Here is a 16,393-nt window from a genome sequence, read left to right on the forward strand (position 1 = left end):
AAACACAAGATGTTCTTGTTGTTCCAACATGTTCCAGGGGAACTCAATCTTCTGGCAGATGTACTGAGCAGAGATTTTCCTCTGCCAGAAGAATACGAATGGCGACTGCACGAAGACATTGTGTCCAACGTTTTTGCAGAATGGGGTTTCCCAGAGATCGACCTGTTCGCTACTCAGGAGAACGCCCAATGCCAAGACTACACCTCCAGGTGCCCCCAGAACCGATCCAAGGGGAACGTTCTCTGGATAACTTGGTTGGGGAAATTTGTCTACGCTCCCCCCCCCCCCCTTTCTCAACAAGGTAGTGCACAAGCTGCACCAGGAACCAGTTACCATGATACTGGTGGCCCCCATGCCCACAAACTCTGAATTTAGCGGCTTGGCTCCTGAGGTCATAGTTTGGACACCTGCAACTCCCTCAGAGGAGCATGGACATACTCAGGGAAGCGAGAAAACCTAATACACGTAATTGCTATGCCAGCAAGTGGAAACGGTTTGTCGTCTGGTGCAATTCCAAGGGCGTCAATCCCATCGATTGCTCACCCTCACACATTGTGCTGTACCTAACCCACCTGTTGGACACTGGGTTAGTCTTCAATTCCCTAAAAGTTCATCTGGCTGCTCTGTCAGCCTACACCACATCACAACAAAAAGTATTGTGTTGGAAAATACCTGTGATTAAAGCCTTTATGGAAGGGGTTAAGAGGATTTATCCTCCCATCTCTCACCCAGCCCCTGGATGGGATCTGAATGTGGTTTTGACCAGGCTCATAGGAGCCCCCTTTGAGCCTATGCATAAAGCAAGTCTGAAAGACCTGACTTATAAAACAGCCTTCCTAGTGGCTATCAATTCTATCAGAAGGGTTAGCGAACTACAGGCTCTTTCTGTTTTAGACCCCTTTGTTACAGTCCTCAAAGATAAGGTAGTTCTGCGCACACATCCCAGGTTTGCGCCTCAATTCATTTCGAAGTTCCATGTGAACTAGTCAATCTAAGTACCCACTTTCTTCCAGAACCCTACTAACATGGCCGAAATAAGCCTTCACACACTAGACATGCGCAGGGAAGTCATGTTTTACCTGGAAAGAACTAAACCACTAAGGAAGACTAAACAATTCTGTTTCAGTGCCAGCTGGTAGAGAAGGGGATCCTGTCTCTAAATCGGCTATCTCAAGGTGGATTGGCAAATGCATCACACTATGTTTCTCTCTTGCTAAGAGAGAACTGCCCTTCAAGCCTAGAGCACACACTACTCGAGGCACTGGGGCATCCATAGCACTCATTGCAAATGTTCCTCTTGAGTCCATTTGCAAAGCGGCAACCTGGAGTTCTGTACACACCTTTACAAAACACTATTGCCTAGACGCTCATTCTAGGTCTGATTCTCAGGTAGGACAAGCAGTACTAAGACATCTTTTCTCTACTTCTCTACTGTTCCTTCTCACAAGCCAACTCCGGGTACTGCTCGCTAATCTATGCACATCATGTGATTCTAAGCAGATTAACAAGCATCAGAAGACATGCATTACTTACCGTAATAGCATTTCTGATGATTGTATCTGCTTAGATTCACATGTGCCCTCCCTACCTCCCGGCTCGGGGTGGAAGGAACATAGACGTCTTACTACTTTCTCTCTTTATGTACTCACTCACTATAGCCTTGGGCTCCCTCATGGCAGAAAAAATACAATCGGAGGACCTCGGCGCGTGAGGGATTTTCGGTACTACACACGTCACGATAGGGATAGTGTTACAGACACGCCTATGACGACGTCCCCTTTCAGTCCCCGAAAGACGAGATGCAATACTCTGCGGTTACCACTGGATGTCAGACCATATGCACAGCATGTGAATCTAAGCAGATACAATCATCAGAAATGCTATTACGGTAAGTAATGCATGTCATTCCAATAATATATTGTTTGGTGTAACAAGGACACTGTTTTTCATGACTGCAGAGTTTCATTAGCATTTCGTGTTGTAAATGTACAATCCTGCTGTACCAAATTTGTGAATGTTCAATACATTTTTGACCTGCAATTCGGTGATGAGGCAAAATCCCTGCCACATGTTGGCTGCTGTCCATTACACGAGGCCACACCTATCTGATTGTTTTATCTGTATAATATTTCTCCTAAATGGTATGCGCACTACATTTGAAAGAAGCGGTGCCGTTTTTTTCCTCCATTGTCTCATGTTCGTTGAATGCATTTGGGTTCCATTTATTTTTCACTGATGCCTATGGTACAGGAGACAAGATCCTTGCATACATGGCGGGTTACTAATTACCTTACAAGTTGCTTGGAACATCTAGGTCCTATAACTCAGTAGAATCTCTCTCCAACACTGCTTTTAGCTCTTTATGGTTTCTTCGCATTCTGACAGATCGAGCAAGTGATGGCCATGCTTGTGGGCCCTTGACTTTCAAAAGGTATTGAATATGGGTCTTTATTTGTATGGGCCATGCACGATGAAGAATACAAAACTGATCATGCAGGCCCCTTCGGAAAGGACACATTGCACATAAAAGATTGATACGAAAGTGGAAGCAAGGCTTGACCAGGAGGAATGAGCCAGGCATATATTTTGTAATTCAAAAATAATGGTGGTGAGATAGATGAGGGCCATTTGTAAAACATATCCCAAAAGGGACCTTCCCTGCTTGCTGCCAGCACCACTTGCTCCTTTTCTAGGTTTCTTTTTTTCTTCTGAGCAGTCTGTAACATATCAATATTTGCATTGTTGCTTCCTCTGGTCAAGGAATATCTCTACTTTCACTTCATGTTTCCCTGCATAGCCCAGTCATGAACACCCTCCACACCATAAGTAGATTTGGGCCCAATGTCATTAATGCTAGTATACCGAGCTTTAGATCTGTAGACCATGAGAAGATGCCATAAACAATGTCCCTGCCTGCTCCCCCACCAGGGATCCTACACAGACTCCAGTTTGGTGCCCGTTTCCTTACAGCTGGTATAAAGTAGGTTATATTATAAAAGAAGGCAGCAAATAAATAACACTCCTTAGCTCAATTGTGTTTTGTTAGTTGTCCCTGCTCTATAATGCAGTTTCTCCTTCAAGGATCTAAGTTAGGCACGTGAGTCCTGCAGCAGCTTCAGCTGCTGCTCTTCTTGGAGAACCAAATTAATTTAGAGCTGCAGAGTTGCCATTATTTTCAGTGTAGTAGTTATGTAGACTGTTCAACCATTGTGTCACTCCCTAAAGTAGTCTTCTGTGTAGACTGTTAAACCATTTTGTCACTCCCTAAAGTACTCTTCTGTGTAGGTGTAGGAATCTATCGCTGTAGACTTTCAACTTCAGTTGAGGTGACATGAGTGAATGGTAGCAGTCTATGCGAGCAACTCGGAACATAAGGAGCAGCTGTAATGGGAGCAGAGTTAACAAGTAGCTTGTTTGTCTTGTAAAGCACTGAAGGGATATAAGACAACTAAAGTTTGATGAGCCTTCTGCTAGAAACGGATGAGAAAGTCAAAGCTAAGACTTTAGATCATTTGACAATACATGCCAGTCTTTAATTGTTTTCAATAGAAACATTTGTCTCTGACCTTGGCGAGATAACGTCTTCCCATATGAGGGGGGCCTGAACGACTAAAGATTTGCCTGTTTATCAGTTGAAAGAATGGGTGTTCTGACTGTGTATTTCGGGACAACCTTCCGGCTTGTTCTCTTCCAGCACTGAACTACACATGCAAGTACATTTTGCAGACACTTCTTTGTGAATGAAAAATAAACGCCAACAGCAGTTTGTCACCACAATACTCTTGTGTTTTCGGTCTACCTTTTCTCAAGGACTCCGTCTCTAGGGGCTTCTCCATAATCCCACCGACCATCAGTTGGTTGTTGCCACAACCATCCCTGCCATTAGCATTTCCACTTTTTTTCCATGTTGCATGTACTCCTCCAATTCCTTCATCTTCTCAGCTTTCTATTATTCACACCTCCAGAGAGGTCAGTGTGCTGGGGCAAAACCCCGGCAGTGTTCAAAAACTGCATCTGAGCCAGGACACTGCTGGGGCTTCCTCTGGTGCACACTAAGCAGCTGACGTAGTGTCTCCTGTGCTGGCTTCAAAAGCCTGAAGGCGCACTTCAGGAGACTTGGCGGTAGTTGAGAATTGCAGGCGCCTTGCTACATTTTCCAAGCTGTGAAAGGATTGCATTTTGGAAAGTGAGACGATACCCTCTGCTCAAGCAGAGCAGCACAAGCCTTAAACTATAAGGTGAAGCGGCCCAACAGAGTATATATGACTTGTGGTTTGTGGACACTTTACTTTTAGGGTGAGTGATGTGACCAATTAAATGAGCACTACAAACCGATTGTGTATTTTCACAGAAGGGTTGCGTGGCTGAATTACTATCAGACATATTTGTGAATTTCAAAATTGTGAACCATTCTTGACGACATTTTATGCAAAGCAGCCAGTCATCCTCTGGGTGCATTTGCACCCCTCTGCTTTGCCATAATTGATTTGATTACAGAATGAGGGTGATTTACTCACTAATTACATTTCTCCAGCATGGGGTCTGGCATGGATTCACATGCTCATGAATATTCCCCGTCGTCAGGCTGGGAATCCTCGGTAAAGAAAAAACCAGTATCAGTTTCGTTTCTGATCTGTCTTTCGTAGTAATAACCAATCACTGGTCTCTGCGTCATACTGACCACAGCCAATGACTGCCCTCTACCTAAGCACCGCCTCTGGCAGCCATCTTCAGATTTTTACCGCACGTTCATGTGTTGGGATCCTCGTGCTATTGCTCTCGAGCGTTAGTGCTATTTTTTCGCGCTTTTTCACAAAAAACTTCGATTTTCGGTCAAAAGAGCCTCAAGCTCCACCGATCCTACATCCGATCAACGGGGACCCGTGTCGGATTCATCTGTGCCCCTCAAGGGTGAAGATTTCGTCGAGCTACACTTCGGAGGACTCCAGAAGCTTCTCAGGCCCGGTCTCGGAGATGGCCCAGGAGAAGGGAAGCTCGACGCCCGGAAAGCTGTTCAGGGCCTGCCCTGGATGCCAGCTGCAGAACGTCTTCAAGGAGGACGAACACTCTTTCTGCCTTTACTGCCTTCATGGGGACAAGACGCACGTGGAGAAGGACTGTGCGTTTTGCGGCAACATGTCGGAACGGACCATGAAGGACCGCCATCAACGTCTCGCCAGCTGGCTGGAGGGTAAGAGCCCGTCTGGCGAGAAGAAGAAGAAATCTGAGCGGTCTTCTAAGACCTTTGAGGGCGCCCCGGCGACGGGGGCCCAACATAAGGCCAAGCACCGCGAGTCCGCTGGCACCGGGAGCGCCGAACGGTCGGGCTCTACGGGCGCCAGGCAGGGCGCACCCTCCCCGGCACCATCAACCACGAGCCAACGCTCTGGGTCGGGTAAGAGGAAGGCCGAGCACCCGGCGAAGCTCCTGGAGAGACCCCGGTCGAGCTCTAAGGCAGAGGAGGAGCGTGGCAGTGCCCCCTCCCTCAAGGATAAGGCGGTGAGCGCACCTAAGGTGGTGAAGGCCTTGATCCATTCGACCAAGCCCTCTATCGAAACGGTCGCGGCGGCCCTGGCCCAGCCTGTGGAGGCTGCACCAGTGGTGGCGGCCTCGGGGCCCAGAATCTCCCTGCCTCCCCGGAGGGAGTCTTCTTTCGTGCCCATCGATAGGACCCCCGTGAAACCCTCCGTGGGGAAGAAGGGGGGGCAGGGCGTCGTCGTAGATTCGGCCTCAACCTCAGAAGAGGAACTGATCGAGGTCTTAAGCCACGGCCTAGGCGTGGAACAAGACCAGCCCGTCGGAATGGGCCCCGACGCAGGTGACGACGACGACATCGTCGAGGATACCGACGGGGCCCCTGCTCGCCCGTCGGATTCCCCTCTGCCAGCGCCGCAAGACAACTCAGCGGCCATTTTGTTGGCTATACAGTCCTTATGCTCCGAGATAAGGACGAGACTACCGTTACCGACGGAGGAACCTCTCCCGTCGGGGGATCCAGAACCGGGACCTTCTGGTGTTCCCCCTACCAAGAAAAGAAGGATCCATCCACCGCCTCCTTTTCAACCGTCGCGCCCCGTCCAGCCCTCCTCCCCGTCCACCCGAGGGGATGATACGGGGACTGACACGGCAGCGACGGGTACGGACGACGAGGCATACGACGAGGATTTTCCGTCGTCGCCTCCCCCCAGGGCTTCTCCGCCCGACGAGATTGGATCGTTCCACTCAATGATCGCCAGGGCATCCGAGCTTTTCCAACTCTGCCCTGAGGAGAAGAAAAAGGAAGGCTTCCTTTACCAACGGCGCGAGACCAAGAGGAAGACGGTCCTCGCAGTGCCTCTGTTGGACGACATTTGGGATGAGGGCCTTTCCCTCCTCAAGAACCCTTCCACGACGCCAGCGAAAAGAGACCGGTACGAGAAAAAGTACCGGGTCCCGGACTCGGCCCCCCTATGCCTCCGGGCGCAGCCTACCCCGGACTCCGTCGTCTCCGCGGCAGCCAGGAAGAAAGCGGGGGGGGGGTGCGGCCTCCACGTCGACTTCCCCGCCGGACGGCGAGGGAAAGAAATTGGATGCCGTGGGACGCAGAGTCATCTCGTCGGCGGCGACGACGATTAAAGCGGCCAACGCCTTGGCTATCGTGGCCCGCTACGACAGGGAACTCTGGTACAAGATAGCTCCCCTGCTGGATTTTCTGCCGGACGACAAGAGGGCGGAGGCCCTTGAGATCCTGCAGGAAGGTGAGGTGGCCTCGGACCACGCCATCACCGTGGCGACGGACATCGCCGACACTGGGTTCCGCCAGATGGGCAACAGCGTTTGCCTTCGACGTCGCGGATGGCTCAAGGCTACGGACTTTCGGCAGGACGTCCAGAACAGGGTCCTGGACATGCCCTTCGACGGGAACAACCTGTTTGGGAAGACAGTGGACGATTCCCTTCAGGCCATCAAGGCGGATACTGAGACGGCCCGGGCCCTTGGAGTGCTGCAGCAACGGCGGACGCCCTTTCGGAGCGGCGGAGGCAAGGGCGCCTCCAAAGGTTCCGGCGGCGGTTTCGCTTCCTACCGTCAAGCGGCCCGCTCGTCGTCGCAAGAGGCCTACAGAGGACGAGGCAAGTCTGGCGGCCCCCGCCGTCGTCGCCAAGGAGGCCAAGGCGGCAAGGCCGCGTCCAAGCAGGATTGAACCGGCCGTGGGGTCGGGCCCCCACCGAAGCACCCCGGTGGGAGGCCGGCTGGCGGGCTTCGTCAGCGTGTGGGAGTCCATCTCCACCGACCGTTGGGTGCTGGACGCCCTGGCCCGGGGCCACGCGCTCGAGTTTCAAAGAAGGTGCCCGCGCGTCCCCCCCGTGGCCAGGAAAGAACTTCACGTCCCTCAACTTCTCCTGGAGGTAAAGGCGATGCTCAGAAAGGGCGCCATCGAACTCGTCCCAAAGAGGCTTCGGGGCTCCGGAGTCTACTCGCGTTACTTCCTCGTGAAGAAGAAGACGGGAGGATGGCGCCCCATCCTGGACCTGCGACGCCTGAACAAGTTCATCAAGGCGCAGAAGTTCCGGATGGTCACCCTCCAGCACGTCCTGGGTCAGCTGGAGGAAGGAGACTTCCTATCGTCGTTGGATTTGGAGGATGCCTACTTCCACATTCCCATCCTAAAGGGGCACCGAAAATTCCTCAGATTCGTGGTCCAAGGGCGTCATTACCAGTTCAAAGCCCTTCCCTTCGGACTGCGGTCGGCACCCAGGGTTTTCACCAAGTGCCTCGCACCGGTGGCGGCGCAGCTGCGCCGCGAGGGGATTCACGTCTACCCCTACCTGGACGACTGGCTCATCCGCGCCAAGACGAGGGAGCTCGCCGTGGTCCACACGGCAAGGACCGTCCAACTCCTCACGGACCTGGGATTCTCCGTGAACTACGCCAAATCCCACCTGGTGCCCGCGCAAGTCGCACTGTTTCTGGGAGCGAGGCTCGACACAGTGTCCCTTCTGGCCTCCCCGTCGGAGGAGAGGACCAGGACCATCTTGGGCAAGGTGCAACGGATGTTGGTGGCCGACGCGGCCAAGGTGAGGTCCATCAAGTCCCTCCTCGGGATGATGTCTTCCTGCATCTACCTCATTCCCATGTGCAGGCTCCGGATGCGCCCGTTGCAAGAGTTCCTGGATGCGCGCTGGATCCAGACGACGGGCAGCTTCGAGGAAAGGATCAAGCTCGACGAGAGTTTCCGACGAGCGATACGGTGGTGGGGCACCCGCGCGCATCTGACGGCGGGCATGGACTTCCAGACCCCAGCCCACCAGGTGACTGTGACCACGGATGCCTCCCTAGAAGGGTGGGGAGCGCACACCGAAAATCTGCACGCAAGGGGACTCTGGCTCCCGACGGAGAAGTCCCTGCATATCAACGTCCTGGAGCTCCGTGCAGTGTTTTGGGCCCTCAGGTCCTTCCTTCCGTCCCTCAAGGGCAAGGTGGTGAGGATCTTCACCGACAACACCACCACCATGTTTTACATCAGGAAACAGGGCGGAACCAGGTCCCCAGCGCTGTCCAAGGAGGCGCAGGACCTGTGGCATTGGGCCGTCGCCCAAGGGATTCTTCTGGTGCCGTTTCATCTGGCAGGGATAAAAAACACCATCGCCGACTCACTCAGCAGGGAGCTGCGCTCGTGCCACGAGTGGGAACTACGGCAGGATCTGGTGGATCGCCTCTTCCGACGGTGGGGCACACCCCAGATCGACCTGTTCGCGACGGCGACGAACACCAAGTGCCGGAGGTTCGCCAGCAGGTTTCCCCAGACGAGGAGCATGGGCGATGCTTTCTCGTTCCCCTGGGAGGGCCTGTTCCTCTACGCGTTCCCTCCCTTGCCTCTGCTAATCCGGCTCGTCAACCAGCTCAAGAGGTCACGGTGCAGGATGATCCTCGTCGCACCTGCGTGGCCGAGGCAGATATGGTTCCCGGACCTTCTGGACTTGTCGGCGTCCCCGCCAATCAAGCTGCCGGCGGACGCGGATCTACTCTCCAGGGAAGGAGGCGCCATCCTCCACCACGACCCGAAGTCGCTGAACTTGCAGGCCTGGCTCCTGCAGCGCTAGAGTTTGGAGGATACGACATACCGGCCGATTGCAGAGAGGTTCTTGCAAAGGCCAGGGCGTCCTCGACTCTTAAATGCTACGGACACAAATGGAAGAGGTTCTCTGTCTGGTGCCACGCACAGAAGGTTAACCCTCTACGGATTACGGCTCCCCAAGTGCTGCCGTACCTGCTGACGCTGGCCAAAGCTGGTCTGGCACACGCGTCCATCAAGATTCATCTTGCTGCGATCTCCCGATACACCAGAACCACGGGCCGGACGTCCTTGTGGTCTCATCGTCTGGTGAAAGAGTTCATGAAGGGACTGTTCAGATCGTTCCCGCCGGTGAAGGCTCCGGCCCCGGCGTGGGAGCTCAACGTGGTGCTGACCAAACTCATGGGACCTCCGTTCGAGCCTCTGCACTCGGCCCCGTTGAAGTTTCTATCGTGGAAAACAGCTTTTCTCGTGGCCATCACCTCCGCACGACGAGTGGGAGAGATCCAGGCCCTTTCCTGCAAGGCCCCGTACTTGACTTTCCACGACACGAGGGTAGTGCTCAGGACGCACCCCTCCTTCATGCCCAAGGTACCGTCGGACTTTCATCTCAACGAACCCTTGGTGTTACCTGTGTTCTTCCCGTCGCCTTCGTCGCCGGCTGAGAGGACTTTGCACTCGCTGGATGTAGCTAGAGCGCTGAAGTTCTACGTGGACCGCACGAAAGGTTTTCGGAAGACGTCACAACTCTTTGTGAACTTTGGACCTGTCAATCAGGGGAAGGCTCTCTCGAAGGCTTCCATCTCCAGATGGCTCTCCGGCTGTATCATGTACTGTCACCGGTTGGCAAACCGACCGCTGCCTGGCCGTCCGAGAGCCCATTCCACCAGAGCGATCGCAGCTACCACGGCGTTCCTATCTGGTGTGCCCCTGCTGGACATATGCAGGGCTGCTACGTGGAGGTCGACGCACACCTTCACGAAATTCTACTGCGTCGACCGGGATTCCAGGGAGGAGTCCAGGGTCGGCCAAGCAGTGCTGCGCAACCTGTTCGCCTGAGGTGAGCCTGGTGAGGAGGTAAGATGCTTAATGTTGAGTTGATGTGATGCTTAATGTTGAGCCTTTGCCACCTCCCGTGGTTGTGCATGTGTGTACTGCTATGTATTCTTTATTCATGAGCATGTGAATCCATGCCAGACCCCATGCTGGAGAAGGAACAAGTTACTTACCTGTAACTGTTGTTCTCCAGCATGGGTCTGGCATGGATTCACATGCGAACCCTCCCGCCTACCCCTCTGCGGCTCTTCACTTGGTCATACTGCCACTTCACGTGCTTCCAAATCTGAAGATGGCTGCCAGAGGCGGTGCTTAGGTAGAGGGCAGTCATTGGCTGTGGTCAGTATGACGCAGAGACCAGTGATTGGTTATTACTACGAAAGACAGATCAGAAACGAAACTGATACTGGTTTTTTCTTTACCGAGGATTCCCAGCCTGACGACGGGGAATATTCATGAGCATGTGAATCCATGCCAGACCCATGCTGGAGAACAACAGTTACAGGTAAGTAACTTGTTCCTTTCATATGCAGAGCGAGGGAGTGATTTATTTTTACAGACATTGATTTATTTACTAACGGCCAGAGTGCAATGCATTTACAATATGTGGACTGAAAGCAATCAAGACCACCAGAGACCATCCTTAGTGACCCAAAATACATGTTATGATGTATTGTTTGGTTCATGCTGCACCCTCTTGAGGCCACACAACCTTGTTAGAGCCTCGCCCCTTGATTTTGTTTCTCATTTAACACACTCAGCCTCTCTGATTTCAGTTGAGGACTCCATTGAACAACATGCAATCAGTTTGTGCTCAGCCAGTGTTTTGGAACGCAGGCATCATTCTACCCCTATCAAAATAGGGGAGCTGAATTAAAGAATACACATTTACTGCTCGTATTGAATCAACAAAACTACAGTGTATTCTGATATAAAATATTTTATTTCATTACATCGTAATGAATATTTTGTACTCCTAGTGAGCAGCCCAACTGATGGCAAAAGAATCTCAAAACCTTTAACTGGTATAAACATCTTCTTTATACAAAACAAGGGGACAAGATAGATGTGTAGGTAAAGGGTGCGTTCTGTGTCGAAACAAACTCAAACTAAGTCCCGAGAAATATCACATAACTTCCTATATTAAAAGTCACTTTAAAAACAACAAACAGAAATTGTTTAGCTTAACCTAAAAACTGCTGTATCCAAAGCAGGGCTTCAAATTGAGATTGGATAAGCAGGAGCTACATGTAGTCCCTGGGTATCCAGCAGTAACAAGTCACCAGGAGCTACCACTGGGGAAGGAGGAGCTTGTTTGGAGCGTTATGCAAATCTAACTTCCACATCAAATGCAAACATATAATTGTATCCATTATTTATGACCCCTTATGCTTTGAATGTCATATGTGCCCTAATGTTTAAATTCACATAGTTGTGGTCAACATCAGTTGGCCTGGGGAGCCAAAAGTAGTTCCGGGTAAGTGTTGGTTTTAAGCTAACAAGGCTCTTGGAGCTAAATAGCTCCCAGATCTCCTCAATTTTGAGCCCTGCCAAAGTCCTCAACCTCCACATTGAACATCTACATGCACGTTTCAACCCTCCAGCGTAACTTCATTGTCTTCATCGGGATGATTGTCCCTCTAGTTGTGACGCAAGTTATTTCTTAATTCTATGTGCAGATCATAAGTCAGTTGTTCGAGTTGTCCGCCCATGAGACATATTGCATCAATTCATCTTTAAGTATGGACCGCAATTGTTTCACAACTTCTATTTTGTTTTTTCAGATTTTAATCCTCACTCATTGATCGCTGTATTTCATTTATCGTGTAGTTATCCTTCACATTTTCCTATTAGCACTTCATCAGTTGTGGTTGATATTTATGCCACAACAGTGTTGTGCGTTTCTTTATTCTTCTTAATTCTTGCTTGTGTATGTTATTAATAAAAACCTTAGTAAGCCACGATTTGATACATGGCACCTTCAACGAGCACCTTACTTTGTCCGTTATGCTGTTGGATATTGTCATATTCGACCTCTTCAAAGCTGCACAGGGTGGCATGAATAGTGCTACATTTTCACCATTCCATCTACTATGCTGCCTTTAGCCTGGGTGCAAATGTTCCCTTTTTGTTGTACAATGTGTTTTTTGGGAAATCATGTCAGTATATTTAATAGTGGCATTCTCTTACTAATGTGTTTCATAAGTATTATAGTTGGCATATTGCTTTGCCTTCATTTTACCTGTGAGCTATCCATCTGACATGCAGCAGTATTACTTCAGGTCTGACCTCTAATACAGTGTTTCAATGATATTCCGTTTAGATTTAGGTGTACCACTGGTGGATTTGATGATGGCAAGCTCTTTACTCTTATTTCGATCTTATTTGCACGTTTTTGTCTGCATTGTTACACTGATGCTCTCCTTCAGCTTACAGCATCTTACATTTTAACCAAGGCTCCAGTACCTTATGTTTTTTACACGACATCAGGAATCTCATATAGAATGCTTAAGCAGATTTCCACATCATTGCAGCCAAGGTGCATGTATACTGGTAATGAAAGTGGCTAGTAAAGGACACTAAGCAGATTTGTTTCTTTTATTTTCACTATTCCATCAAGCTCTTGTTGCACCCCCATTAACAGCTATGGCTTCCTTTGCTACGCCACCAATTGCTCTAGCAGACACTACTGTTACCTACGATGTCAGATGTCCCAGCCAAAAGTAGTTTGATTTAGCATTCACTGAGTGTGAAAGCTTAACTAGTGGCAATCAAATTGTCACTTTAAGGTTCACAATGGCTACTAAAAAGGGGGCACACTGCAAGAACCTTTGCTGCGTGTCACTTTGCAAGGGCAACACACCTATCATAGATAATTGTTAATACTTTAACTTGCTGCTTTAAGTCTGTGCTCTGTGCCGTGATAAATTATACTTTTGTAAGTCCTCCTGACAAACTCCACAAAAACCTTCCTGCAAACTGTTCGTGGAGTAAAAGAAAAGCGCATCCAAAACGGTCCCATGGGCCTTTTTCGTAGCTCTCTCCAGCGAATCTGGCCCTTCTCCCACAGATTGCCAAAGTACTTCCTGAGAGATGAAAACCCATCTCATTGTGCTAGATTCTGCTGTATAAAAAGTAGCATTTTCTCCTGTGTTAAATGTTCAAGCCTTCTCTAATAGGTCTTGGCACAGAGAAAAGGGCAGAGATTCCAAACATCGGACTCCAATTATCTGCAGCGAGGGTTTATTATACTGTAGTGTTCAGAATGACACACGATTGTCCATTATTTCACTCTGATCCCGAAGTGGAATAGGTTTCCTTAATTGATCATTCCCCACTATCAATGTTATGATTATCCGCCTTCTGTGTTCCCTTGTTGCGCTCTGCCTTCTTCCCATGTACCAATATTGCAGTGGGTTTAGAAGGGAGACTTGAAAGAACTGTAGACATTGATTGGCAGCTGTCCACCTAGAGCCAGTTCCCCAAACCAACAATTTTCCTGCCTTTCTTTTTGGCGTGTCCTTCACAGGGTGCTCAAAAAGAGCATGAGGACTTGCCACCTTCCCTAATCTTCCTTTATGCCCCCTTTCCTTCTGAGTGGTAAACAAATAACAGGCGTCTTTTCCCTTCTCCCACCGAGAGTCTAGTCCTGCCAGACTGCAAACATTCCCATCTGCTCTTCTTCCTATTGCTGCCGTTAACACAGAACTAGAGCTGCTGATCAATCACTTGGCTGCAGCTTCACCCCCGTCAGTAAGGAAGAATGTGGTTGGTGGCAGGTTTCTGACATGAAGGCCAACTACTGAACGCAGAACTGCAGTCTCAGAGCATGGGAGCGGAGGGTCTGCTTCTTGGTTAGACCCATGGTTTCAGTCCGGTCTCATAGCAGCACAGCCCTCAGCAATTGGCCTCTGAGGCCCGTTTCGGAGTGGGACTACTGGTTTGTGAGCATATTTTGTCGTCTTGGTTTCCATCTGGTCTGGGGACATGAGGCGTATACAGCCTTTAGAAAGAGGAAATGTTCTTAATGGTTTTGAAAAATAAAAAACGTCAATGCAATGTAATTGTTCTTGTGCGACTAAGGGTGTTAACTTTACAACTATGAAGGAATCCACACTGCCACTAGTATCCTCATTATATTTCTTCTACTTTTGCAGGGTCACATTTACAATTCCACATCCCGCATCAAAAGTAGAAAAGACAAGAAAACGTGGCTAGGATATGCTCAGGTAAAGCACATCATTGGTATTTTTTCCATGTTGATTGCTCTAAGTTTTATTTTTTAATGTAAGCATTCCTTTTTCTTTTCTTAAATTACTACTTATTTACTTGACAGGGTTACTTGTTATACCGAGATGTGAACAATCACAGTACGACAGCCATACGAATAAATCCAGAGACCTTGGAGCAAGACGGAATAGTGACATTTCCTGGTATGCAACCTATATGCATGCATCTGCGTGATTGGTAAAGTGTGAAACTAGCTGGGAAGCAATGTGAATGGCTTATGGGAGGGGTGTAGTTTCCTGGGGGCAAACATTTAGACTTCCTCATGAAAGCTGTATTCCTGGCATGCAGCGATTCTGACTATTTTAAGTTGGACTGAAAATAAGCTGATTGATATAGCTATGTGCAATGCATCTCTAAAACTGGCAGTATTTCAGATATTTTAAATTAAATGCACATTTTTAAACACTGGTGCAGATAAGTAATACAAGCATATTCTGGCCACTGGCTCTGTAATTGCCCATGAACTGGGTTTCCTTTATTGAGACTGGAGTGGTTGTTAGTGAGAGTAATTTATTTAATGTATTTATTGGTAGCTTGTTATGCACTTATACAGGAAATACATTCTGTTTCAAAACACCCACAGGGCAGCAGAGAGGGAACATGAGATAGCCATACAATTCAATACAAAAATTAGAGGTGGAAGGGACGGCCAAACCTACTATGCCTTGTGGGTATTCAGAATGTGCAAGTGCAGGAAGGAAGAGGGCAGTGGGGAAGGTGCTGTGGTGCCCCTGCTCGAGAGTGAGCTACAGATGAAGTGCATGGTATGGTAAGTGCTATGCGGCCAGGAGCCGTGTTGGGAGGAAAGTGTGCATCTCCTGTGCGGAGGGTGTGCAGAGGCAAGTGCTGAGGAAGACAGATGCTGGGGAGATTGGGTGTGAATGGTCAGAGGCCCAGAGGATGTATAAGGGTCCCAGACAACAATCACAGCAACTGGGATTAGCAGAAGAAAAAGAGGAGGAAAAGAGGAGATTCTTGAGGTGCTTTTGGAACTTCAGAAGGTCCTGCTCAAGACGCAGAGGGAGGGGGAGGCTGTTCCAGAGAATGAATACAGCTGAGGAAAGCGAGCGGCCTCCTGCTCTGTTTAGCAAAACGCTTTACACAGAGTTGGTGCCAGAGGAGCGAAGAGGTCTAGAAGGAGAGTATTTGGTAAGAGAGCTGCAGATAGTGTGGACCCCAGCCCCAGACAGCCTTGTGGATGATGCAGACTGATTTGAATTTGATCCGTGGAGGCTTTTTAGGGCCGGAGAGATGCAGTCCCTGGGCTTAAGGGCAAGGATAAGTCTTGCTGCTCTATTCTGGATTAGCTGAAGGGGTTGCAGAGTGGGAGAAGGACGATTGGGGAGGAGACTGTTGCATAAGTCAAGCCCAGAGAACCAGGGCTCAGGAAACATTGAGCTTCTTGGGGAAAGTGAGAAATTGGAGAATTCCTTTTGAAAAGGAAGAATTGGAAGTGGGACTTCTAGGCAATGTCCTGCGTGTGAGGGAGGAAAATAAAAAGGAGTCAAAGATGACTCAAAGGTTTCGGACTTCACAAAACGGAGCAGGGAGAAGAGCCCAAGGTGGGAGGCCATAGAGAAGGTAATGAGGGAGAAGGGGCCCCAATAGGAAGGGTCTCAGTTTTGCTGCCAATGAGGCAGAGATCATTGGAAGAGCACCAAGCCTGGATGGCAGACAGGCAGTCAGGGATGAAGGAAGGTGCAAGTGAGTCAGCAGGAAGTCTGAAAAAGAGTTGTCGTCTGCATGACACTGGAAGTTGGGAGAGAATGAGGAGATGAGGCGTGCCAGCTGTGCAAGGTAGATGTTAAAGAACCAGGGGGAGAGGATAGATCCCTGAGGGATATCACAGGTGGAGAAGGAAGTAGGAGAGGAATAGGTGCCAAGAATGACATGGGACGAGCGGTCAGTTAGGAAAGAAGACAGCCATTCCAGTGACCATTCCGAGATGCCAAGGGTATTGTGGAGCCTTTGTATGAGGATGGAATGGTTGACGGT

At 49.7% G+C, this 16,393-nt stretch overlaps 1 protein-coding gene across 12 annotated transcripts in view; it reads left to right on the forward strand.

Moving 5' to 3' along the window:
* MYCBP2 (MYC binding protein 2) overlaps nucleotides 1-16,393 on the forward strand; it is a 3,160,061-nt gene that overhangs the window by 315,972 nt on the left and 2,827,696 nt on the right. For all 12 annotated transcript variants that reach the window (XM_069639721.1, XM_069639717.1, XM_069639718.1 and 9 more), the window contains exons 7-8: nucleotides 14,266-14,337; nucleotides 14,445-14,541. In XM_069639721.1, the coding sequence (XP_069495822.1) occupies nucleotides 14,266-14,337; nucleotides 14,445-14,541 (169 nt within the window). The remainder of the gene's footprint in view (nucleotides 1-14,265; nucleotides 14,338-14,444; nucleotides 14,542-16,393) is intronic.

Source organism: Ambystoma mexicanum, chromosome 7q (assembly GCF_040938575.1).
Source record: "Ambystoma mexicanum isolate Mex_15411 chromosome 7q, UKY_AmexF1_1, whole genome shotgun sequence".
Taxonomy (NCBI): Eukaryota; Metazoa; Chordata; class Amphibia; order Caudata; family Ambystomatidae; genus Ambystoma; species Ambystoma mexicanum.